This window comes from Anarhichas minor, unplaced genomic scaffold (genome assembly GCF_050575085.1).
Source record: "Anarhichas minor isolate MPS153535 unplaced genomic scaffold, ASM5057508v1 ptg000095l, whole genome shotgun sequence".
Classification (NCBI taxonomy): domain Eukaryota; kingdom Metazoa; phylum Chordata; class Actinopteri; order Perciformes; family Anarhichadidae; genus Anarhichas; species Anarhichas minor.
In genome coordinates this window covers 610,001-634,419 of record NW_027466541.1, presented here as the reverse complement: position 1 = coordinate 634,419, position 24,419 = coordinate 610,001, and the positions used below count along the sequence as shown (strand labels likewise).

The following is a 24,419-nucleotide window of genomic DNA, read 5'->3' as shown; positions in this document are numbered from 1 at the left end:
CTCAGTAGGATGTAACCCTAACACCCAGTATGAATAGTTATGTAGAACGTCTGTACTTTACTATTGCCTATTGTGAACATTCTCACCATTTATGACTAACACTGCCAAGTCTTCACCCATGGTACTCACCTTTAAGTTCCTCTCGTAGAGTCAGTCGTCACCTCTGTATCACACGGTTGTTGGACAGGGGAAGACAGTCAAATTGTTCTAAAAAACCAGAGTCTCTAGTTTGGGTCCAGTCACTTACAAATGGTAAGGCTGTGGTTTTATTAAAGTTTTTACAAAGCAATCACATAGAACAATTTAAATTCAATGAAACACTCTCAGTGGTACTAAAACTAATGCTGACTAAACTAATGCTTGTTTTCAGGGTCTCTCAGTCAGATCTCACTGTGAGTTTTTTCTTTTTTTTTGTACTGTCTTCTGTCCCCTCTCTGAATGGGACAGTAGAAGGGTGTTCTACTTCCCGCTCAGGGGGCAAGACCCCTCAGGGTCTATTAAGGAAGTCTCTCCCAGTCTCTACGCTGGGGAAAAAGCAAAAAAGGAAGGGAGCCCGTATCTTACAGATTTTCTGTTTCTTTTATACTACTCTGATTCTAGTACCTCCCCTAATCACATGCGTCACACATACAGGAGGCATCTTGTACCAGAGTTAACAACAGAATGTAACTGGTTGTAACTGGTTTGGTCCGGATAGAACCAAACCACTATTCCATGGGCACTGTACCCCCCGGGATGCTATAGCCGTGGCTCAGCCCTCCTCTGCCCCCACCCCCCATCTATTCTGAGTTTAGTGACCTCTGCCGGTACTCAGGCCGTATGGCACACCTGCTCACTGTTAGACAACAAGACACAGTGTTCCATAGATACACCACTGTATGTTCTCAACAGGCTGTATGGATACATGATGTCACAGTAAATATAAATGATACAATAACAACAAGTTACACAAATTTTCTGCCAAGCGTAAGATTATATAACAGAGTAAACTTTCAAATATAAGAACTCTTCAGCAAGGTGATTGACTGCTCCCTTTATGAGGGAGGAGTCCTGTTCCTGAGCAATACAATGGTTATAGTACAATAACAAAAGATCTGCGTACATGAGGGTGTGAATGTGTATGTGTAAGTGTCATGATGAATAGTCCAAAGGGCTCCATCTGTGTCCGCTATTAAGATGATCTCATTTACTCATCTTAACCATCGGTGATTATAAAAGCATATCTGATCACACATGAACACATGAATGAAGATCAGTGAAACATGATCATCATTAAATGAACACATGATCAGTAAGAATACAAACCAAAGAATGAAAAGTTAAATCATGACACATTCTGCATTATAATATATCTTCATTGAATCAACAGCTGAGTTGGTTCTTGATCAGTACTTTGGTTCAAACTTCTTTTGTCTCTTTTGATTTGTTTCTATGAGTTTCATCAAACTAGCACACAGTCAGTGATGAATGAAGTCAAAGTGAACAACACCACGAGAAGAACGACGCTGCATTGAACTAATCCTTCATGTGATAGTGTTCTGATGGATTTGGACATTTCTGCTTTGACGTGATGTTTATGTGCTTTATTATCTAGAATCATCCAAAACTTTGATTTCTTTTGATCTCAACGTCACTTCTCTAAGTTTGTTCATTTGTTACACGATGATCAAAGAAGATGAATTTAGTTTGTTCAAATCAAAACAACTCTTCACAACTTGTGGTTCTTGTTCCACAGATGCTGATCCAGAAAGACTCTTGTTTGACATTCGGAGGTTTTTCTGAACACAAACAAATGTTTCAAGACAACAAAGTTCAGTTTTCTACACAAAGTCAAAGATGTTTCACAGCTTCTCTCAGACAACACATCATTTCAGGTCATTACATGGACCTCGCTCAGCTCTTTCACACATCCATCTGCAACACCACAAGTCCCAGAGAGCTCTCAACCCCCCAGAGTCCAGACCAGCTCAGGTACCCCTCACCTGCTCCAACTGCATCTACAACCACTGAGAGATCAGGTTGGTACCAACTCACATCAGCTGTGTGTGATCCTGTACACACTGAACTATCTGGTCAGCAGAGAGAAGGTTTCTCTGTAGGAGGAGACTCTCCCTCCTCCAGAGAACACAGAGACACTGAGGAACCAGACCTGGACCTGGAGATGAACCTGAACCCAGGATAAAGAGGTTCAGTGAATGTGGTGTTGAAGGTGTGGAGGTGGATCAGTGTGTCAGAGGAGACTCTGTAGAAGGACAGAGAGCCAGCAGGACAGTCCACATACACTGCTACTCTACCAGAGGAGGAGGAGGAGGAGGAGGAGGAGGTGGAGGTGGTGATGGGTGTTCTTGTCTTATTGTGATAGACATAGTAACGACCATCTTCATCAGAGCATCTCAGACACCAGGACTGATCATTCTCTCCAAACCAACAGTCATCACCGTCTCCTCTCCTTCCAATTCCTCTGTAACTCACTGATATAGAAACCTCTCCACTCCACTCGACCTCCCAGTAACAGCGACCAGTCAGACCAGTTCTACACAGCAGCTGATACCAGTGGTCAAACCTGTCTGGATGATCAGGATATGACTGATCCTCCTCCACATGTGTCACCTTCCTGTTGTTGTCAGACAGTTTGAGGTATCTGTTCACTGTGTTTGTGTCGAGTGTGAGTTCACAGGAATCTGATGGAGAGAACAAGACACAATACAGCTGCAGTTATTAATCTATCATCTGTTTGATGATGACATCAGAGATGTGAATGAGTGATGTCACAGTTTGAAGATGCTTTGTTTTCATGAATCAAACTCAAAGCACACTTACACTTCCTCAGACCTGGTCTGAACCATCGGACTCCAGCAGGCTCCACCCTGAAAGGAGGAGGGGGGTCAGAGCAGCATGGAGACATGGACATTACATCGCTCTCATACACAGAGCTTTGTTATTCATGTTCACATGGAGCACTTATTATTCATCAGCTCATATTCTTTTACTTCACTGGAGCAGTGTGACAGAGAAAAAGTCTCCAGCTCTACCTCCTCCATCAGACTGTTGTCTGTGGCTGCAGCAGGCCTCTTCATACCTGAGAGTTTCCAGTCTCCAGTGTGGATCATCCAGTCCAGCAGACGGCAGCTTCACTCCTGAGTCTCCTGGGTGATTGTAGCTCAGGTCCAGCTCTCTCAGATGTGAGGGGTTGGAGCTCAGAGCTGAGGCCAGAGAAACACAGCCTTCCTCTGTGATCAGACAGCCTGACAGGCTGCAAACACACAAAACAACACACATGTCACATAATCTGAGGGAACTGTCAGGGCTGGAAGGTTTATGTTTATTACTGTCATCACCAATCTGTTTGTCTGTAAACTTTAAACTTAGTACTTAGTCCAAGAAAAGTAATTCACAGGGTCACCTGAGAGTCTCCAGTGCACAATGTGGACTCTCCAGTCCAGCAGACAGCATCTTCACTCCTGAATCCTGCAGGTCGTTGTTACTCAGGTCCATCTCTCTCAGACTAGAGGACTGGGAGCTGAGAACTGAGGACAGAGCTTCACAGCTTCTCTCTGAGAGGTTACAGCCACTCAGTCTGAAGAGACAATGATGAAGAAAAATAAACGATAAGTAGAAAAGACAGCAGCGTATTTAAGTTATGATATATATTCTACCCGTAGGCATCTTCGATCCCTCTCCCCGGCTGATCTTTCCTCTTCTGTTACCTCTGCTCTCCCTGACCCTGAATCCTTCTCTCTCCTATCCCCTGATACTGCTACTGACCTCCTCCTCTCCACCATTTCCTCTTCTTTGGACAACCTCAGGCCTGCACGGCCAACCCCACCTGCCCCATGGCTGTCGGACTCAGTGCGTACTGACAGACGGAGCCTAAGAGAGGCTGAGCAAAAATGGAGAAAAGGCAAACTCCCGGGGGACCTTAACTTCCAAGCTCTTCTTTCCACTTTTCCCACCGCTCTTTCTACTGCTAAAGCTGCTTTCTTCCGCTCCAAAATCCTAACCTCAGGCTCAGGCTCTGCACTCTCCCTGTTTGCATCCTACCTGACAGGTTGATCCTACCAGGTGACATGGAGGGGGGCCGTGTCGGAACCACGCATGCTGACTACGGGGGTTCCACAAGGTTCAGTCCTGGGCCCCCTTCTCTTCTCGCTCTACACAACATCTCTGGGTTCTGTTATTCGCTCGCATGACTTCTCTTACCATTGTTATGCCGATGACACCCAGCTGGTCTTGTCATTTCCCCCCGGTGACACTCAAGTGGAGGCACGCATCGCTGCGTGCTTGGCTGACATCTCGAAGTGGATGACGACACACCACCTCAAGCTCAACCTGGACAAAACCGAGCTACTGTTCCTCCCGGGGAAGGGTTGCCCGCACCGAGACCTGTCCATCACCATTGATGATACCGTGGTGACGCCAACTCGGACAGCGAGAAACCTGGGTGTGACCCTGGACGACCAACTGTCATTCTCAGCAAACATTGGATCGGTTACACGCTCCTGCAGATTCCTGCTCTACAACATCAGGAGGATTCGCCCCTTCCTCACTGATGAGACGGCGCAGGTGCTCATCCAGGCTCTTGTCATCTCCCACCTGGACTACTGCAACTCACTACTTGCTGGAGCCCCGGCGTCGGCCATCAGACCTCTGGAGCTTGTCCAGAAAGCTGCAGCTCGCCTGGTGTTCAATCGCCCCAAGTTCTCCCACACAACTTCCCTTCTCCGTTCTCTACACTGGCTACCTGTAAGAGCCCGCATCCAGTGTAAGACTCTGGTGCTAGCCTACAGGGCAGTGAAAGGAACAGCTCCTTCCTATCTCCAGGCCATGGTCAAGCCCTACACCCCCGCCCGACCACTTCGCTCTGCTGCGTCGGGGCGATTGGTAGCCCCGTCGCTCAGAGGTCCCTACGGCCGATCAACCCGGTCGCGGCTGTTGTCTGTCCTGGCCTCACAGTGGTGGAATGAACTCCCCACTGACGTCAGGACAGCAGAGTCGCTGCCCATCAGGCTGAAGACTCACCTCTTCAAGAAGGCCTACCCTTAGCCTTCCACTCACCACTTACTTAGCATCTATTGTATTCATACTAGCTTATTGCACTTATTGTATTCATATTAGTTTGTGGCACTTATTGCATTCGTTTGTTTCTGCACTGTACGTTGGCTCTGGTTTAGGCTCTTAGATGCTTGTTTGAAGAAAGGAGATGCACTTATGACTTCTGGTGATTAGTTCTCTCGAAAACCGATGTTGAATACACTTATTGTAAGTCGCTTTGGATAAAAGCGTCTGCTAAATGACTGTAATGTAATGTAACTCTCTCTGTACTTACAGAGCTTTGTTGGAGGCTTTGACCACTGGCAGCAGCCTCAGAAGAGACTCCTCTGAAGCAGAGTATTTCTTCAGGTCAAACACGTCCAGATCTTTTTCTGATGACAGTAAGATGAAGACCAGAGCTGACCACTGAGCAGGAGACAGTTTATCTGTGGAGAGACGTCCTGAACTCAGGGACTGTTGGATCTCCTCCACTAGAGAACGATCATTGACTTCATTCAGACAGTGGAACAGATTGATGCTTTTCTCTGGAGACACATTCTCACTGATCTTCTTCTTGATGTACTGGACTGTTTCCTGATTGGTCTGGGAGCTACTTCCTGTCTGTGTCAGCAGACCTCGTAGGAGAGTCTGATTGGTCTCCAGAGAAAGACCCAGGAGGAAGCGCAGGAACAAGTCCAGGTGTCCATTTGGACTCAGTAAGGCCTTGTCCACAGCACTCTGGTAGAGATGTGTTAGTTCAGGTTTGCCTCTAGAGACTTCAGACCAACGGGAGGTTGTTTGTTCTTCTGACAGCAGATTGACTCCAGAGTTGATGAAGGTCAGATGGACATGAAGAGCAGCCAGAAACTCCTGAACACTCAGATGGACGAAGCAGAAGACCTTGTCCTGGTACAGTCCTCTCTCCTCTCTAAAGACCTGTGTGAACACTCCTGAGTACACTGAGGCTGCTCTGATATCGATGCCACACTCTGTCAGGTCGGATTCATAGAAGATCAGGTTGCCTTTCTGCAGCTGATCAAAAGCCAGTTTTCCCAGAGACTCAGTCATCTTCCTGCTCTCTGGACTCCAGTGTTGATCTGTCTCGGCTCCTCCATCATACTTGACCTTCTTCAGTTTGGACTGAACCACCAGGAAGTGGATGTACATCTCAGTCAGGGTCTTGGGCAGCTGTCCTCCCTCTCTGGTCTTCAACACATCCTCCAGAACTCCTGCAGTGATCCAGCAGAAGACTGGGATGTGGCACATGATGTGGAGGCTTCGTGAGGTCTTGATGTGGGAGATGATCCTGCTGGCCTGCCTCTTATCTCTGAATCTCTTCCTGAAGTACTCCTCCTTCTGTGGGTCAGTGAACCCTCTGACCTCTGTCACCATGTCGACACACTCAGGAGGGATCTGATTGGCTGCTGCAGGTCGTGTGGTTATCCAGAGGCGAGCAGAGGGAAGCAGTTTCCCCCTGAAGAGGTTTGTCAGCAGCACATCCACTGAGGTGGACTCTGTAACATCAGTCAGGATGTCATTGTGGTGGAAGTCCAGAGGAAGTCGACACTCATCCAGACCGTCAAAGATGAACAGAACCAGGAACTCTTCAAACCTGCAGATTCCTGCTTCTTTGGTTTCACTGAAGAAGTGATGAACAAGTTCCACCAAGCTGAACTGTTTCTCTTTCAGCACATTCAGCTCTCTGAAAGTGAATGGAAATGTGAACTGTATGTCCTGGTGGTCTTTGTCTTCAGCCCAGTCCAGAGTGAACTTCTGTGTTAAGACTGTTTTCCCAATGCCAGCCACTCCCTTTGTCATCACTGTTCTGATTGGTTCCTCTCCTCCAGGTGAGGCTTTAAAGAGGTCTTCTTGTCTGATGGTTGTTTCTGGTCTGTGTGGTTTCCTGGATGCTGTTTCAATCTGTCTGATCTCATGTTCCTCATTGACCTCTGCAGTCCCTCCCTCTGTGATGTAGAGCTCTGTGTACATCTGAGTCAGAAGGGTTGGGTTTCCTGCTTTAGCGATCCCCTCAAACACACACTGGAACTTCTTCTTCAGGTTAGATTTGAGTTCACGCTGACAAACTGGAGCAAGAAGTTCTGAATGACTTCCTGAATAAAAACAAAGAACATCAATGAATAAATTATTATACAAATATGTCAACATATCTGAATACATGTTGGTCCATCTCTTGAGACGTTAGTAAACGTCCCATTTATCCAGCATGTTAAATCTTTAGAGAAATCCTCTTACTGCTCTGCAGACAGTCAGCCAGCTCCTCCTGCTTCATTCTCCTCATGAAGTTCAGTGTGATCTTCACAAATGCCTCTCTGCTGCTCCTCCTCTGCTCTTCATCCTCACCGTCCAGCACCTCCTCATCCTCCCTCTGACTCTCTAAGCATTCTGGGTAATCTGAACTCACAACCTTCTGGATCTTCTTCAGCTCGTTCTTCACAAAAGTGACGATGTTCTCCTCCAGCAGCTGGAACAGAATATTCTATGAATGACACAAACTAAAACCATGGAACCAAACATCAGATCCATGTTGGACAGACTGACGATCCACTGGTCTACAAAGTGCAGCATGGAGATGATTGTGAACACAATAGATGTAACAGTAGTTGTACATGTACAGACCATAAATATGGAGTCCAGGTGTGTTTGATGCTGCTGGGCAGACTGACCTCTGGGAACCTCTGAGCTCTCCTGGTCCTCTCTGTGGAGGAAACATTGTGTTTGTACCATTAACACAAATACAACAATCAGTTAAAGATGTTGTGTTCTGTCATGATTGATCACAATGAAAACCAGATGCTCAACAGGTTCTTGTCTCTGCTTTTATTGGACAGTAAGAGTTATTTTATTGGCAGCACGGTATAGTCAAAAATTATATCGTAGGTCAAATTCATACCGGTTTACTTTATATATACCTTCTTTACCTTCCACTTCTAGATACCACTACAACTAGAAACAACTAGCATCACATCTGATGTGATACTTTTTCATATTTGATGTAGTTTCTACTCTACCATTGTGTTGTTAGTCAGATGTAGCAAGACTTAATACTGTTGATCTGTCACATCACTGAAACAAAGGGTCTGTGTTTGGTTTTGTCCACAGCACCATTGGGGAGACTTCCTCCTCCGAGTCTTTCTAGGCTCCAGACCTCTGCAACTAGAGTTAGGATTATATCCAGAATGCTACTTCCTGTCTGATGTCAAACCTACAACAAGTAGTTAAAGATATTGCGTCATGTCATGATCATAATGAGAAATGATATCATAATGACAGATCAAACACTATCAATGATAGACGACCAAAGTTGTATCTGTGTAACAGCTAGTCATCTGTTTCATCTGTTTTAAGAACTTACTCTGGGTCATAAGAACGGCGTCCATCTTTGAAGTCAATCATACGACCATTAGACCGATCACTCTTCATGGACACACAGCTGGGTTCAGGAGACTTTCCTCTCTGCTCCTGTGAACTGATAGAAACACTGACATTACATCATCATTAGGGGGGGGGGGAATCAATACAGCATAGTATCACGATATTTTGCGTGGCGATGTTGTATTGATACATGGAAGCCAAGTATCGATCTTTTATTATATAAACTATAAACTTTTTGGTACTAGAAAAATAAAATCAATTGCTTTTTCAGTCCACTAGATGGTGCCGAGTTGTTTTCTGGTGAGGTCAGCAGAGGTGCCGGGTCAGCGTGATTGGTCAAAACAAAGATGGAGACATCGGAGAAAGAAATCAGGAATGAGCCGTCCGCGTTTAAATCAGACGTCTGGACTTATTTTGGATTTTTTAACAAGGAAGGAAAGGACATTGATATGACACATGGATAGGACTCCGTCGCGGCGTTTTTTCACCGACACAGCCGTGCCCAAGCTCTACAGAGAAGTGAAGCTTAAAGTTGAGGAATCTTTGAGTACAGCAGAAAGAGTTGCAATAACTTGCGATGCATTGACGTCAAGCACAGTGGATTCCTATGTGACTATAACAGCACAATATCTCACAGAGGACTGGCGACTGCTGTCTCACTTTTTCTCCAAACTAGAGCAGTACACGTAAGTCACACCGGGGCAAACATTACAACGGGCATTAAATCTGCCAACAGTAGCCAGGCTCATAGGGAGAGTACAGCGCATAACTGGCTCTCTGCCCTCGACATCCACGCATCACAAGTTATACTGAGTTATTCACTAGCTTAGGACCCCACCTCAACCGAGGGCGAAACTACGTCGATTATTTGGAGCATTGAGGAATGGTTGGTGGAGATTAGCCAGTAGCGGTTTGGGGGAGGCTTAGTTGAGGATCCACTGCGGCTCCCGGGCCTTGCAGATCCCCAAAAGAAGTCCTCCTGGGAAGCAGGGTTGCCTGCCCATGCGCGGGTCGATGAAGCTGGCGAGTGTAAGTTGGTAGGCGTGGGATGGTAGGTTATTGACGGTGGAGTTCTGCTGATCGATGGTCGGCAAGATCGAGTAAGGATTTATGGGTTTAATGACGGCTTTGGATATGGCGGAACCGATGTTGGATAGGTGTCTGCAGGAGGGCGGATCTTCTGAACTTCTGGAATGAGAAACGAGAAAGCCATGGCGTTGCGGTGGCCCAGACGTGAGCTGCATCGAGAACGTGCCCTTGACAGACGGGTGTCGCAGCGGCATTTGATGATTGGGTAAATGACTGCTAGGTTGTCAGGAGTTTAAGAGATGGACTTGCTGGGCCATCCGTGGCCCCACGTAATGGCTGCTGCTACTATTGGTCAGATTTTGTAGCATGAGGGGAAAACGACTTGGCATTTGCTTGCGAGATCCGAGGGCTGGTCTACGGCAAAACGTCTTCTGTCGTGGAAACCCCCCAAAGATGGCAGAGGGAGCGGCATTGTTGTGTGGGTCCATCGCTGGAAGTGGACGGGGTGGGGGCACTGGCATCTCGGTGCCAGGTGCCCGGCTAGCAACATGCTGTGGCTGCTGGAAGTAGGCGGCCGGGGGGCACTGGCGTCCTAGTGCCAGGTGCCCGACCCGGGTTCTCCTGCTAATGCTGGTTGATGTGATTGCTGGAGGTGAAGAGCTGGGGGCACTGGAGGTGGAGAGCTTGGGGCACTGGCGTTCCGGTGCCAGGTGCCCTGGCTGGAGAGGGCTGCTGTAGTAGGCCGCAGACGTTCAGGTTCTCCTGCCAGGTTTGGCTGATGTGGCTGCATGGAATGGAAAACTGGGGTCGCAGGCATCCCGGTGCCATGTTCCCGTCCCACTCGCTGCTACCGTGGAGCAGTCGCTAGGAACATGGGAAGATGTATGACCGATGAATGAGCAGGAACAGTTCTCTTGAATGAGTGTTAAGGGTTTAAACTTGTAATCTACGACGAGTGTTGTAGGCGGCTTGGTAGCTATGCTCGTTAAACGTGGCTGAATGGACGGTTCTCAATGTGTCCGGAGATGACCACGAATTGCTGCGGGCGCCATATGTTTCTGTATCGTTGTGTCGGCTTACGAACGGCACGGTAGATTAATGGTTCCATTTCGGTTTGGATGTCGTATAACGTTTCATTAGAGAGCCCTCGTTGTTGCGTTGCGTTGTTGCGTTGCTGCGATTCGTTGCTGCGATACATTGGTGCGTCGTTGCGTGCTGCGTTATGTTGCGTGGCTGCATTCCGTTGTTGCGTTCCGTTGTTGCTGTGTTGCGTTGCTGTGTTGCGTTGCTGCATTGGGTTGCTGCGTTGGGTTGCTGCGTTGCGTTGTTGCGATGCGTTGTTGCTTGCTGCGTTGCTTTGCGTTGCTTTGCGTTGCTTTGCGTTGCTTTGCGTTGCTGCGATTCGTTGCTGCGTTCCGTTGCTGCGATCCGTTGCTGCGTTCCGTTGCTGCGTTCATGACAGTGTTTTTATATGTCATATAAATATATGTCATTTATATGTCATTTCATGTCATTTCATGTTGCTGCGATGCGTTGCTGCGATACGTTGCGGCGTTGCTACATTGTTGCGTTCCGTTGCTGCCTTGCGTTCCATTGCTGTGTTCCATTGCTGCGTTCCGTTGCTGGCAACCCGGAACTTTGTGGGTTGGAGGGCGGAGCTTGGGGGTGCTCGGTGGCGTCACGGTCGTTTGTGTTACGCCGGTGTGTTTTGGATGTAGGTACGTTTGTGTTTCTTAGCCTGACGTGACTTTAGGAAAGTTGTGAGGAGTTGGCACAGTTTTGCTTTGTTGTCGGAGCGGTGGTGAGGAATCCCTTTCAATGCTCTATGGTCCAGTTGGAGATCTTAGCTGGTGCGTCTTCGACGGGGGACCTGGCTGGAGCGCGGGAGCGGTGGCGGCGTCTTTGAGCGTGCCGGGTAGCCGGAGTCATCGGAGACTCGTTCCCGAGAGCTGGGTCTGGTGCGAGCGAAGAAGGAGAGCTGGATTTATGTTTCCGTTGTCTACGTCTGGAGGTGGCAGGTCTCCCTCTGCCACCGAGATGTGAGTTATTGGAGGACGGCCGTGGGTCTGAATCTTCGTATTGTTGGATTCTGGCAGGTGGATGCAGCTGGTCGGCGTGGTGGAGATCGGCGGGTTTAGCTGCGTTGAGCTGCCTGGACCCTCTCGATGGCGGTTGGCGGCGTCTCGTGGGCGGCAGGTCGAGTGCTTCCCTGGGCTGTACGGGTGGCCTCTGGGGAGGCGAACTGGTCATCATCGTCGGATGGCCTGATGAACGGCAGGTCCATGTTTTAGGCGAGGTAAGGTTTTGTTTTTGTTTTCTCTGCATGGCTTTCCGGTTGCGAGTGCGGAAAGCGTGAGCAAGCTGAGGCTTAGAGTGGGTAGGTATTTTTAGGAGTGTGGCCGGAAGTGGGCGAGTGGCTGAGGCATGGTCCTCCTCCTGAAATTCAGCTAAGATTTATCTACAATATAACTATTATATCGTACTTATAGAAGTTATAGTTCATATACTGAGTCCATACACGTTTGCATTCAGTTAAGTTGGACTATGTAGTAACACAAACAGTTCAGTTTGTCAGGTGCAACATTTATGGCATTGTTGGTCAGTCTGTCTGCTTGACAATCATATTCTGCTGCAATCAAAATGATTGAAGTGAGATGAACAGACTGAAAACTTTATCTTATTAGATAAAACATGTTGACACAGTTTTCCTTTGGGGACATAATTTGAAGTTGAAAAAAGTAATAAATCGCAATATATGTTATCGCAATACTCAGCATATCGCAGTATCGTGATAATATCGTATCGTGACCTAAGTTTTGTGATAATATCGTATCGGGGGACCTCTGGTGATTCCCACCCCTTCATTCATGAAGAATCATGATCGCTGGGCCGCAGCGATCCCCCGCTCCCGCTGGGCCGCAGCTAACTCCAGCTCCCCGTGTCCTGTCGGCGGTCCGACCAACTCCAGCTCCCTGTGTCCGGTCGGCGATTCAGCCGACTCCAGCTGTCACCTCCAGGCCGCCGCAGTCTCCGAGCAGCAGCGACCTCCAGCTCCGGCCATCGCAAACTCCGAGCAGCAGCGACCTCCAGCTCCGGCTGCCACCGTCTCCGAGTCGCAGCGACCTCCAGCTGCCACCTCCGACCAGCAGCGATCTCCAGTCCCGGCCGCCGCCGTCTCCGAGCAGCAGCGACCTCCAGTCCCGGCCGCCGCCGTCTCCGAACAGCTGCGACCTCCAGTCCCGGCCGCCGCCGTCTCCGAGTCGCAGCGACCTCCAGCCGCCGCCGTCTCCGAACAGCAGCGATCTCCAGTCCCGGCCGCTGCCGCCTCCGCGCTGCAACGACCTCCAGCCCCTTACCCCGCTGGGTCATCAGTCAATCCCCCTGAGCCCCAGTCTATGGACTCCTGTTACCCGGAGCCCCATCTCCGAGAGTCAGAGACCTGTTCCCCGTCTGATCTCCAGCCTCTAGAGACCTGTTCCCCATCTGATCTCCAGCCTCTAGAGACCTGTTCCCCGTCTGATCTCCAGCCTCTAGAGACCTGTTTCCCGTCTGATCTCCAGCCTCTAGAGCCCTGTTCCCCTCTTGATCCCCAGCCTGTAGAGCCCTGTTCCCCTCTTGATCTCCAGTCTCTCGAGTGCAGTCTCCCTGACCTCCAGTCTCTAGAGTTCCGTCCTCCGGATCCCCAGTCTCCCCAGTTTGGCAGTCCGGCCGTCCCTCCTCCGGACCCCCTCCACCCACCCGGTTGTGGAATCTGACTCTCGGCCTCGGAGGAGTTTCCCCCCTCGTCTCTTGTCTCGTCCTTGGATTCCCTGTTGTGTTCGTGAGTCATTAAAACCCTTTTTCTCACTACATCTGACTGTCTGCGCTTGAGTCCTCCATCATGCCCCGTGACACTTAGCGTGTGCTTCAATGTGTAACAGGACCGTATGTGGGATGTCTGCTCTGCTTCCATAAGAGGAAGTAACTGAATGGGGTGCAGACAGTTAACCACAGAATGTTTAGGTCAGAAACAGATGTGTTAGTGAGGACTCATCCTACCCCCCCACCCTTGTGCACTGGTCCTTTTTAAGATGTAGAAACCTGCACACGGGGCTCTTCATCCCTCAGACTGCACACAGGAGCTCAGTGGGATGATTGAACCTTCTCTGCACAGAGAATAAATACTCCAAAGACAAACCTTCTCTCCTCACATTTCCTTATTTCAGTATTATAGCCCTCACTCGTACCATCATATAGTTCTACACCACACCGTACTAACGGGCCTTTGCTGTCCGGCCCCTCAGCTGTGGAACTCTCTTCCTGCTAATCTAAGGCCGGAACGTTCAGGTTCCTCTTTAAACCTCTTCTGAAGACTCACTTTTACTGTTTGACTTATTTTACATCTGACGCATTTTATTTATTTAAATCTTATTTTACGGTTTGATTGTGTTTCTTATTTGCTTTCATGTTTTATTGTGAAGCACTTTGTAACTTTATTTTGGAAAAGTGCTATTTAAATAAAGTTATTATCATCATCATCATCATCATCATCATCAGTTTGAAATCCTCACCTTTGATCAACAGAGTGGCGTCCAACTTTGAAGACTATAGGAAGATCTTTAGACCGGTCACTCTTCATGGACACACAGCTGGGTCCAGGTCCAGATCCAGGTCCAGGTCCAGGACAGTCTGGTCCCTGATGGATCCTGGTCACATGTGTAGAACAGAGTCAGTGAATGAAAGACTTTGAGTCATGGACAGGTAGAGATGGTCATCTCACCTCTGAGCTTTGGTGTGGCTGGTCTTAGAGGGAGGGACTCCCTCCTCTCTGTCCTCACACTGATTCATAGCAGAGTCCACACCTTCACACAAACACAACAACATTATTTCTCTTCATCATGACAAACACACACAGCTCATTCACCTCAATACTAAAGACACTCATGGGACAGTTTCCATGTTGTTGTCACTCTGAGCTGCAGAGTCCTCTCTAAGAGATGACGTTCACAATGCTCTTCAGTCTGTTGGCTTGTTTGAAGACGAGAGGAAGACTCTTCATCTGGCTTTTTATTGGCCTTTCTTTGGGGATGACGTCACTTTTCACTTCTAGTTGACTGACTTTGAAAAGCTCTTCAACGTTTGAAATGTTCCTCTGTTTCCACGTCTACTACATCCAGTCAGAGCAGGAAGCAGCTACAAACAGGAAGAAACGTAAGCTGTGAACGTGCTTCAGTGTTTGTAAGATAACAGACTGTCAAAGTAAAAGCAGCTCTCTAAACTCTCTGTGTCTCCTGGAGGTCTGACAGTAATCTAGTAGAACACGTTGGCAGAGGAGACGAGTGAGGAGTCCAGAGAAAAGGACCGGCAGTGAATCCAGAGGCTGAGAGAGGAAAGTTTACTGCTTTACAGGTCATTTATACTGATGCCTACTGACATGACTTTCAACTATTGTGAGTTCATTTCTGCTCTCCAAACTCTTTAAAATCTTTATCTTCATATAAAGGAACCACATGTTCTTCAGAGGGTCCGCTCAGTGTTCGGACCTCTGTATTCTGAAACCCTCATATAACAACGGTTGCCAGTAGGTGGCGCTGTGACTATGAGTTAATATTGGCCTGCAGAAGTCCTCAGGCCATGACTCTCATCAAGCATGGCAAGTTTGGGACAGTTTAGACAAAGAACAGTCGAGTTACAGCAGATTGATGGATGATGGTGAACAATGTAAAATGGCCGCCACACCACGTCCTCCCCGTTCATGAAACCTTGAAGCTTTTGATAACTTTTAATCACTAAAGTCTTTAGATTGTTCTCACTAAATATTAAGTAGATGTGATTCATTCTCTAGGAGGAGTTCACTAAAGTTCAGCAAAAACACAAGAAATGTATAGAAAATTCAAAATGGCCGACTTCCGGTTGGGTGTAGATCAGGGGTGTCAAACTCATTTTCACTCTGGGCCACATCAGCATCATGTTTCCCTCAAAGGGCCGGTTGTAACTGTAAGACTGTATAACTGTAACTACTCCTAACATAATGTTAAATAACTCTCTGCATTTGATTATTGTTTATTCAAGTGTAACAATATTGTACATGCAGTTATATAAATGTAAAATTATATTTAAGCACATTTCTGTTATTATAACATAAATCATTTTAATTTAGGGTTAAGAAACCCACATTACTCTATCAAAGATCAAACTATTAAAGAAAATAACAAAGACAAATATCATCAAACAAGTTATTACATTAACTTTGTTCAAAGCTATTTTTGTCACCTCTCTGCATCACTAATGTCCCTGTCGTCGTCCCGCACATGGCAGCTACATCCAAGAGCTCCTCACTGAGATCAGGTCTTATAAACACGGATAGATGCTCTGTGTCCGTGTTGTCTGTGCTTTCATCAACAGCTAATGAAGAAGACGAGTACCTGCTCGTCTCTTAGCTAGCTGTGTTGTTAGATTGCTGCTAGTTCCTGAACTCGGTCTGCGATGGTGTTTCTTCACAAACTGACATTTGTAAAAGTCTGTATCTGGTCGGAGCTCACCTGCTCACATACCTTTAGCAGCACTGGGCTGTAGCTTCTGTAAATATATTCTGCTGTGATTGCAGTCTGCCTTTTAATTCTTGGACAATTTGATGTTTTTCTTGGAGGCTAAATTTAGCTCCGTGTTTGGTGTCAAAATGCCGACGTGAATAGTATCCTTCATCACCGACACGCATCATAGCACAGAAGACAGACTGTTCTCCTTGAAGCACAAACATGTTTTCTCTTTCCCATCTTAAATTACATTTTCTTCCCTCTGCATCAATGTTTCTCTTCGTGGACATTTTGGGATTATTTTTCGATCTTTTTCAACTCAATCACTTGTTGGAAAACCTCTTTACGGTCTGTTCCCTCTCCTGTCCACCTGTTGTGATAGTTTTAATGTCGGTACACAGACAACACGCTGTCTCATAATTTCGACCATGGAGATACTTTTATTTTCACGTCTAACTATTTTTTTTCCAAAATAAAAAATAAAATAATAATTTTTTTTTTTTTTTGCTGGTGGATTCGCGGGCCACATAAAATGACGTGGCGGGCCGGATTCGGCCCACGGGCCTTGAGTTTGACACGTGTGGTTTAGAGGATGGCTCCAAGAGACTTTTGTTTAAGTCTACATGTGATGCATGTGCTTACCAAATGTTACAGATCCATGTGGAACGTGCTGCGAGGGCTGCACGGTCTAAGTTGTGTAGGGGGCGCTATAGAGCCGACTTCCCTCTGAAGCATTAAAACCACATCAGATAAAAACATGGAGGACTTTCAACGTGAGAGCAGTTTGTTCAGTTTGGAGCTTCTTCAGCCTCAGAAACACCTTCAGAGCTCATAATTCATAACTTTATGATCTTTGATCACTTTTCACTGTGAAGGTCTCAAGATCAGGTTAGTACATCAGGTTACATCTCTAAGAGTTACAGTACGTTAATAATAATAATAATAATGATGATTATAATTATGATAATGATACAAATAATAATGGTAATACAAATATTAATTATAATAATTATGATAAACAGAAGAAGAACAATAGCTCCTCTAAATCTAAATGAAGTCTCATATGTACAGTATGACGTCATCGTCAGCTCTAAAGCTACCGCACATCCCTCCAAGGAGTACTTCCGGTGCGGATTTCAAAGTAAAGGATCGCGTGTCTTTTAGTTTACGTTATTTGGGATTAAGAAACAGAAGAGTAATTTAAGATCCTATTATTAGGACTTAGTACTATTTAGACTACAGTCAGTACTAGTATGAAGTACTTTTACTGTGTACTTTGTGAATCATTAAAGTTAGACAAAAAGAATGAATCTTATTATTCAAAGAGTACACAGTAAAGTACTTCATATTAGTACTGACTGTAGTCTCAATAATAATAAATAACAGGATCTTAAATTACTCTTCTGTTCCTTAATCACAAATAACTCACGCGATCCTTTACTTTGAAATCCGGACCGGAAGTACTCCTTGGAGTGATGTGCGGAAGCGTTAGGGCGGCCGATGACGTCATACTGCACATACTAAACTTCGCTTTAAATCCATTTGTGTTCAGCTGACTGAAGAAAAACATCAAGTATTTCTGTAACTTCTTCTCGCGAGACTGAACTCAAACGTGACTTTGACCAAAGAGTCCTCCGAGAGTCCCTCAGTGAGAAGAGTCGCTCACTAACCTTTAGAAGCAGAGAAGAAGAAGCTGCGACACCACGAGCTCCAGAAGTGAAACTAAAGGAAACAGGAAGGGAGGGGCCGTCACGCAAGGAGAGAGGAAACGAGATAAGAGACGTCCTTTCCTCAGCTGCGTCACGTGAAGCGACGTCTGTTTCTGATCACAGCTGATCAGCTGTCAGTCGGCTTTAACAGCTGGAGAGACTTTTGATAAGTTAGTGTCTGTTCACATGATCACTGTACTTAATAACAGTAACTAATAACACTAATAACTAATAAACACACAGTAATCACCACTGTAGAGGTGTTTCTCTCTGTAGTCTGTTAACAAACTGTCCTGTGTTCTGTTCATAAGCACAGGATCCATTTCTACCGGTGGAATGCGATCGTCTTATTTATGAATTATTTGCGTGTAAATTCAGATTGTGGCGTCATAATTAAATAACCCAGAATATGATGATAGTTTCTCTTGAACACAGTTATTGTATTAGGCTCCATGTTTCAGGTTAAACTTAAGATAAAACTGAAACACTCAGGAATGATCCTCACGTGACTGAATGAAATGATGATCAATGATGTAAAAAGCTCTCTGACTTTAATTGTTTCCATAATAAAGTTATTGAGGGAAACATCAGATCATGAAAACACAAATCTTTCTAATAAATGAAGAAAGTTGTTTGTGGTCCTTTTGTTGTTCTGCTGACGCTCTGCAGGACTGCTTTGAGTCGACGGACTGGGATGTGCTGTGTGGACCACATGGGGAGGACCTCAACAGCATCACAGAACACATCAAAGTCTGTGAACAGACCTCCAGGACTGTACGCTGCTTCCCCATCAACAAGCCGTGGATCACCAGTGACCTGAAAGCTCTTAACAAGAAGAGCTTTCAGGTCTGGGGACAGGGACGAGCTCAGGAGAGTCCAGTGAGACCTGAAGGTGAAGCTCAGAGAGTGCAAGGACTCCTACAGGAGGAGGCTGGAGGTTAAACTCCAGCAGAACAACATGAGGGAGGTGTGGACGGGATGAAGCAGATTACCGGCTTCAAGGCTGGAGGCAGACAACCAGGGGGCTCCCTGGAGAGGCCAACGAGCTAAACTCTTTCTTCAATAGGTTTAGCTCAGAGCCCTCATCTGTCTCCTCCTCACACCTCTGTCTCCCTCTGTCTCCCTCTGTCCCCCTGGTGAGCTGCATGGACTCAGAGTGCAGAGGTCGGGTGTATCAGGGACAGACGGGAGGAGGAGGAGGACAGGGCGGTAGTGGATGACGGTAGAAATCACCTGCTGTTAAGTATGAATCAGATCAGACTAATAATAATAATAATAATAATAATAATAATAAAGGAGACAGACGCTGCTCTTCAGGTCGTAGTTTTCTTTATTGAATGAAGCAAAAAACAATGAAGAGGATTTAAATCCCCTTTTATGAAAATAAATAAATCATTTTCTTTTGTCTCACAGAAGCTCAGAAACAATCTGCAGACGCAGATTTCTTCTTCTGCTGTCGCTTTATTTAGTTATTTATGTTTGTTTGTGTTTCAAAGCAGGAGATCTGACTTCCTGCTGACGAGAGTTCATTCAGCTGAAACACCACGAAGAAGAAGAACAAATAAAAACAGCTTCAGTTTTGGCACGAGATGAACGCTCGCGAGAGAGAAGAAGAAGAGGAGGAAGAAGAGGAGGAAGAAGAAGAGGAGGAGGAAGAGGAGGAGACAGAAGCCGAGGGGTTAAATCATAACCAGCGATGCATTGTGGTTGAGCTCATGTAGGGACGCCTGATGGCGCAGACCTCCGCCATCTTTAATCCCTAAAACAAAGAAAACAATAAAATCTCAATGTGGAAGTTAAGCGTTGCCATGGTGACCAATTAATCACAGACTTTCCTTTAACGAGCCGACACACCTGCTGACAGAACCAAACTAAAGCTACCTCCACCAGCTAGCAGGGCTCCCATTCGTTTACAATGGGGAGCGCTAACGATGCTAACGAGCCACCAGAAGAGATGAGAGAGGGGAGTGATGATGATGATGATGATGATGACGTAACACTTGCTGTTACATACTACAGCTGGAGTGTGTGTGTGTGTGTGTGTGCTTTAAACTCAGGCTTCACGCCACCAGAGACAACTTTTCTGTAGCAACGTTACCTCTCAGTATGTTTGAAGTTGCCACATGTCTGGACAGAGCAACTCCGACAGAGCAACTCCGACAGAGCGGGAACGTTGTCAAAGTATTTTCCAGTATTTTAAATCAGAGTTTCAACACGATGGATTTAACGTTTCTACTTGTACATGTGCTGTAATGATGTACTATAAGTAGTACTACATACTGATACTATAAAGTACACACTGCATCATCATGAAAGTACAACAGAGTACTCGTTCTCTGCTTGGTATCTCAGTGAACATCTGTGTTTATACGATCGATCAGATCAAGAATCAATTCATTCATTAAAACCATTCAAACGTTTAGATCTCAGGTTTGATCTTTAATGTTCTCTGAAGGTTGGATGAACAGTGTGTGCTATGTAGTGCGCAGTCTGAGGTGTGTGTGTGTGTGTGTGTGTGTGTGTGTGTGTGCGCTCCAGGTGTGTCACAGGTTCTACTGCTGGTCTTTGAACGCGTCCAGGCCGAAGGCGTTGTCGAGGAACCGCTCCAGCTCCATCAAGTGAGCTTTCTTGTTTCCGGTCGCCGGAGCTGCTGCCGGCCCTCTGCCCGCATACCTGAGACACACAGAGGTCAGAGGTCAGCCCCCCCCACACTGATACTCTGTGATGAAGAGAAGATGAAGATGATGGTGATGGTTACCAGACAGGCTTGGCCCTCTGGATGGTGGTCCTGATGCGAGGCTTCACGTAGTCGTAGTAACCCTGGTTCTTGTGCTCCTCCTGACACCAGACCAGGTCGGCGTTGGCGAAGCGCTCCGACTCGGCCTTCACCTGGTCGAAGGGGAAGGGAGACAGCTGGGGGGGAGGAGTCACAGGTCACATGACTGTCTGAGCACGACGGATCGCTACAGGTGAGAAATATTATCTACGAGGCCGTGGAGACGAGTCATCAGGGTGAGTGTGTGTGTGTGTGTGTATATGTGTGTGTGTGTGTGTGTGTGTGTGTATATGTGTGTGTGTGTGTGTGTGTATATGTGTGTGTGTGTATATGTGTGTGTGTGTGTATATGTGTGTGTGTGTGTGTGTGTGTGTGTACCTGCTCTATACGAGCGATAGCCACCGTGTCCTCCATTCCTCTGCTCTTCCTCTCTTTGGTGAGCTCGTAGTAAACTTTCCCCGTACAGAAGATCAGACGCTTCACCTCCTCAGGACGCTCCGACGCCGAGCCTCCTTCTGGGATCAACCTCAGGAAGTGAGTTCCTACGGGGGGGAGGAGGAGGAGGAGGGGGGGGAGGAGGAGATGAAGGTAAGACTGTGCACAGTCCAGGTCGATCTCAATAATATCATTAATATTAATGACAGTACCAGGCAGCATCTCATCAAAGCTGGATCTGGCCTCTGGGTGACGCAGCAGAGATTTGGGAGTGAAGACAATCAGCTGGAGGGACAAACAGGAAGTTCATCATGTCAGGGGTTTAACATTTTCAAAATAAGAGTCATTAAACAGCAACACTGAAGACGGGTGAACTGTGTGTGTGTGTGTGTGTGTGTGCGTCTCACAGGCTTCCTGTACGGGAGGAGGATCTGTCGTCTCAGGACGTGGAAGTAGTTTCCAGGATTGGAGCAGTTCACTACGATCCAGTTACAGTCGTAGAGCTGACGCACCGCGAAGTCCTCCGTGAGGGCCTGACGGAGACCAGAGAGGAAGACGAGTTACAGGTGCGTCACCTGGTGGTCAAGGGTCATCCTGGTCCACTTTCACAATAAAAGCTGGGTTTGGGGTCTGGATTATCTTTAGATTCACACTAAATGACTAAAGTTTTACTCAATTGTTTCATTTATAAGTCGACATTTAAAGAGTGAAATTAATCTCAGAGCATGTGTCATCTTTTTTTTTTATCATAGCGGCCATGTTTACTTGCTGTTTACTTCCTGTTTCTAGAGCGAGTTTCTGAACCACACGTCGTCTTCTTTTAATTCTATCTGGATGTTTTTTGTGCTTGATATGATTTATAGTTTATGAGTTAAAAACTACATTCTCCATCTTTATTTCAACTGTTTTCGCAGGTTTTTTAAAAAGCTTTTAACCAGAATAAAACGGCTTTTATTCTATGACCGATCACAGGAAGTAGCTTCACGTTCGGGCCCCGCCAAAACAAAAGTCTGCTGGCTTGACAAACTATGAAATATATGAACATTACACATGAACAAGCTTTAGAGTGGAGTGTAACTGACTGAAAGCTCTAAACCTACATATGAACTGTTGATTCTACCACTGATAACATTATTATGGGCTGTGACAGCATTCCCCCCGTACTGCTGTGAATAAAGCAGCAGCAGGACTTTAACTCTGAAAAGACGTGTTGTTGTGTCTGTCTGCTGCTCATGAAAGGCTGAGGAGAGACTCGTGTTGTTTTACCGGCATGACGTCGGGGTCGTCGTTGCACATCTGGAGGAACCTCTCTGGACGAGCTGAAGAATGTTCTGGACCCTGAGGACAGGAACACTCATGTTAGAGAAGGTCCACCAGGTGGAGCTGTTTCTACCACGTCTACACTGAACGTCACTCTACGAGAGACCGGCGATCGTGAAGTGTTACGTGTAGATGGCTGTAGTCTCAGCTGTAACGTCTCTCTGTGGGTGCGTTTGATTTCCTCACCATGCCCTCCATGCCGTGCGGCAGCAGCAGCACGATGCCGTTCTGTCGGACCCACTTGGCCTGACCGGGACAGATGAACTGATCGATGATGCACTGAGCCGTGTTGTGGAAGTCTCCGAACTGAGCCTCCCACAGGATCAGAGCGTTGGGACTCGCCATCGCAAAGCCCAGCTCAAAGCCTGGAGACATTATATACAGAACGTTTATTATCTGCAGACACAGAACATCAGAACGTAGAAGAAACCAGCTCAAAGACAACAGAACCAAACGGACAGAACATTGATCTGCGGTTCTGAAGAAACACCGAAGCAGCAGCAGAGAGACCGGACTCACCGAGGACTCCGTACTCGGACAGCGAGCTGTTGCACACGGTGTACGGCGCCTGGTCCGGAGCGATGTGGTTCATGGGAATGCAGATCCTCTTGTCCACGTTCTGGTCATGGAGGACGTGATGACGGTGGCTGAAAGAGGACAAACGGCTTCAGTCTGGAGGACAACTTGCTCTGAGCTCTTTGCAACTGAATATCTGGATAACACGTCTACATGTGTATCTTGAACCTGAACCAGGACTTGGTGTCAGAGGAGGTTCAGGATCCAGGAGGCGACAGACACACCTGAGGTTGTGGTTTACCTGAAGGTTCCTCGCTCCACGTCCTGTCCCGACAGTCTGATGTGGATTCCCTCCTGCAGCAGTGATCCGAAGGCCATGTACTCCCCCAGAGCCCAGTCCACGGTCCGCTTACGAACCATCTCACCTCGACTCTTCAGGATCCGACTCAGACCTGAAACAACAAGTCACGGTCACCGAGAGCCTGAAGGCATCGCTACACTACAGGAGAATACGACTCACAGACAACATGAACCTTCACCACTTCATCACTCACATTAAGATCAGTGTTTATTGTGTTACACGTTTCTCTATCAGGTTTGAGATGTTCTTCTAAACACTGCAGGCTGTGTGTGTGTGTGTGAAGGTGATCGATGTCTGAGAATAAGAATGTGTTTCATGGTTTGTTGGTCAAGACATCTGGAAGAAAAGCTGGACCTTATGAAGCCTCAACCAAAACTAAGACGAATGAATGAAGTATGAGAAACGTCGTCTGACCTCCGTGGATGGTGAAGTCCTCCACGGGGACGGACGAGGCCACGGTGCCGATGTGGTTCAGGTTCTCCTCAGTCAGACCGGTGGACAGGCAGCTCATGGACTTGGGCTGTCCGTCCAGAGTGAAGAAACCTGCAGAGGACACACAGTTCAAGTAGCTGACACAGAACCAGGACCAGGACCTGAGACCAGATCCTCACCAGGACCTGAGACCAGAGACCTGTGACGCTGAAGAAGGATATAAGGGAAGAAGAGGAGAAGAAGAAGAAGAAGCAGAAGAAAGAGGAGTAGAAGAAGAAGAAGGTCCTGGCTCTAGTAACTTAGTCTTGTGTCTCATGTGTCTCTGAATGGTCCCTCACCAGGCCAGGGGGAGTCCAGCCAGTGCTTGATGTGGAGGATCTTCTCATCTTTAGAGCGAGCGTACGCCTCCTCACAGATCTTATCGTATTTGGCGATCTCCTCCTGAAGAAAGAGACGGAAGGTTTATTTAGAAGAGGAAGAAGAGGAAGAAGTAGGAGACGTAGGAGACGTAGTTACCTCGTACTCCTGACGGCTCACGGCTCCCTCTGCGATCAGTTTCTCTGCATATTTCTGCAGAACCGGCTTCTGCTTCTTGATCTGTTTGTACATCAGCGGCTGAGTGAACATCGGCTCGTCCATCTCGTTGTGACCCATCCGACGGTAACACACCTGAGAGCGCACATGCATGTGCACACACACACACACACACACACACACACACACACACACACACACACACACACACACACACACACACACACACACACACACACACACACACACACACACACACACACACACACACACACACACACACGTAAATCTCAGTCTCACGAGGCTGTGGAGTCTGAACTGAAACCGTCGTCGGCGTCACTGACCAGGTCGACCACCACGTCTTTGTG

The 24,419-nt window shown here is 47.1% G+C and overlaps 2 protein-coding genes and 1 long non-coding RNA gene across 4 annotated transcripts in view; 1 reads left to right on the top strand and 2 right to left on the bottom strand.

Annotated features, from left to right (window-relative positions):
- Window positions 1–228: 228 nt before the first annotated feature.
- LOC142939197 (protein NLRC3-like) lies at window positions 229–17,631 on the bottom strand. The gene is made up of 11 exons (XM_076082420.1): window positions 15,706–17,631; window positions 14,213–14,294; window positions 14,004–14,138; window positions 8,405–8,530; window positions 7,669–7,747; window positions 7,285–7,513; window positions 5,327–7,142; window positions 3,404–3,577; window positions 3,080–3,253; window positions 2,821–2,867; window positions 229–2,681 (listed from the first exon to the last, which is right to left on the bottom strand). The coding sequence occupies exons 1-11, from the start codon at window positions 15,743–15,745 to the stop codon at window positions 2,074–2,076; spliced, it is 3,510 nt and encodes a 1,169-aa protein (XP_075938535.1). The 5' UTR covers window positions 15,746–17,631; the 3' UTR covers window positions 229–2,073.
- LOC142939209 (uncharacterized) lies at window positions 17,362–20,256 on the top strand. Its single transcript, XR_012949934.1, has 2 exons — window positions 17,362–17,847; window positions 18,347–20,256. It is a non-coding gene; the product is annotated as an uncharacterized LOC142939209 (long non-coding RNA).
- ogdha (oxoglutarate dehydrogenase a) overlaps window positions 18,990–24,419 on the bottom strand; it is a 32,488-nt gene continuing 27,058 nt past the window's right edge. For both annotated transcript variants that reach the window (XM_076082421.1, XM_076082422.1), the window contains 13 exons: window positions 24,396–24,419; window positions 24,034–24,186; window positions 23,856–23,958; window positions 23,500–23,628; window positions 23,026–23,176; window positions 22,728–22,855; window positions 22,395–22,573; window positions 22,155–22,226; window positions 21,296–21,421; window positions 21,101–21,173; window positions 20,832–20,995; window positions 20,436–20,590; window positions 18,990–20,350 (listed from right to left, as the gene is read on the bottom strand). The exon at window positions 24,396–24,419 is cut by the window's right edge and continues 156 nt beyond it. In XM_076082421.1, the coding sequence (XP_075938536.1) occupies window positions 20,230–20,350; window positions 20,436–20,590; window positions 20,832–20,995; window positions 21,101–21,173; window positions 21,296–21,421; window positions 22,155–22,226; window positions 22,395–22,573; window positions 22,728–22,855; window positions 23,026–23,176; window positions 23,500–23,628; window positions 23,856–23,958; window positions 24,034–24,186; window positions 24,396–24,419 (1,578 nt within the window). In that variant the 3' untranslated portion in view covers window positions 18,990–20,229. The remainder of the gene's footprint in view (window positions 20,351–20,435; window positions 20,591–20,831; window positions 20,996–21,100; window positions 21,174–21,295; window positions 21,422–22,154; window positions 22,227–22,394; window positions 22,574–22,727; window positions 22,856–23,025; window positions 23,177–23,499; window positions 23,629–23,855; window positions 23,959–24,033; window positions 24,187–24,395) is intronic.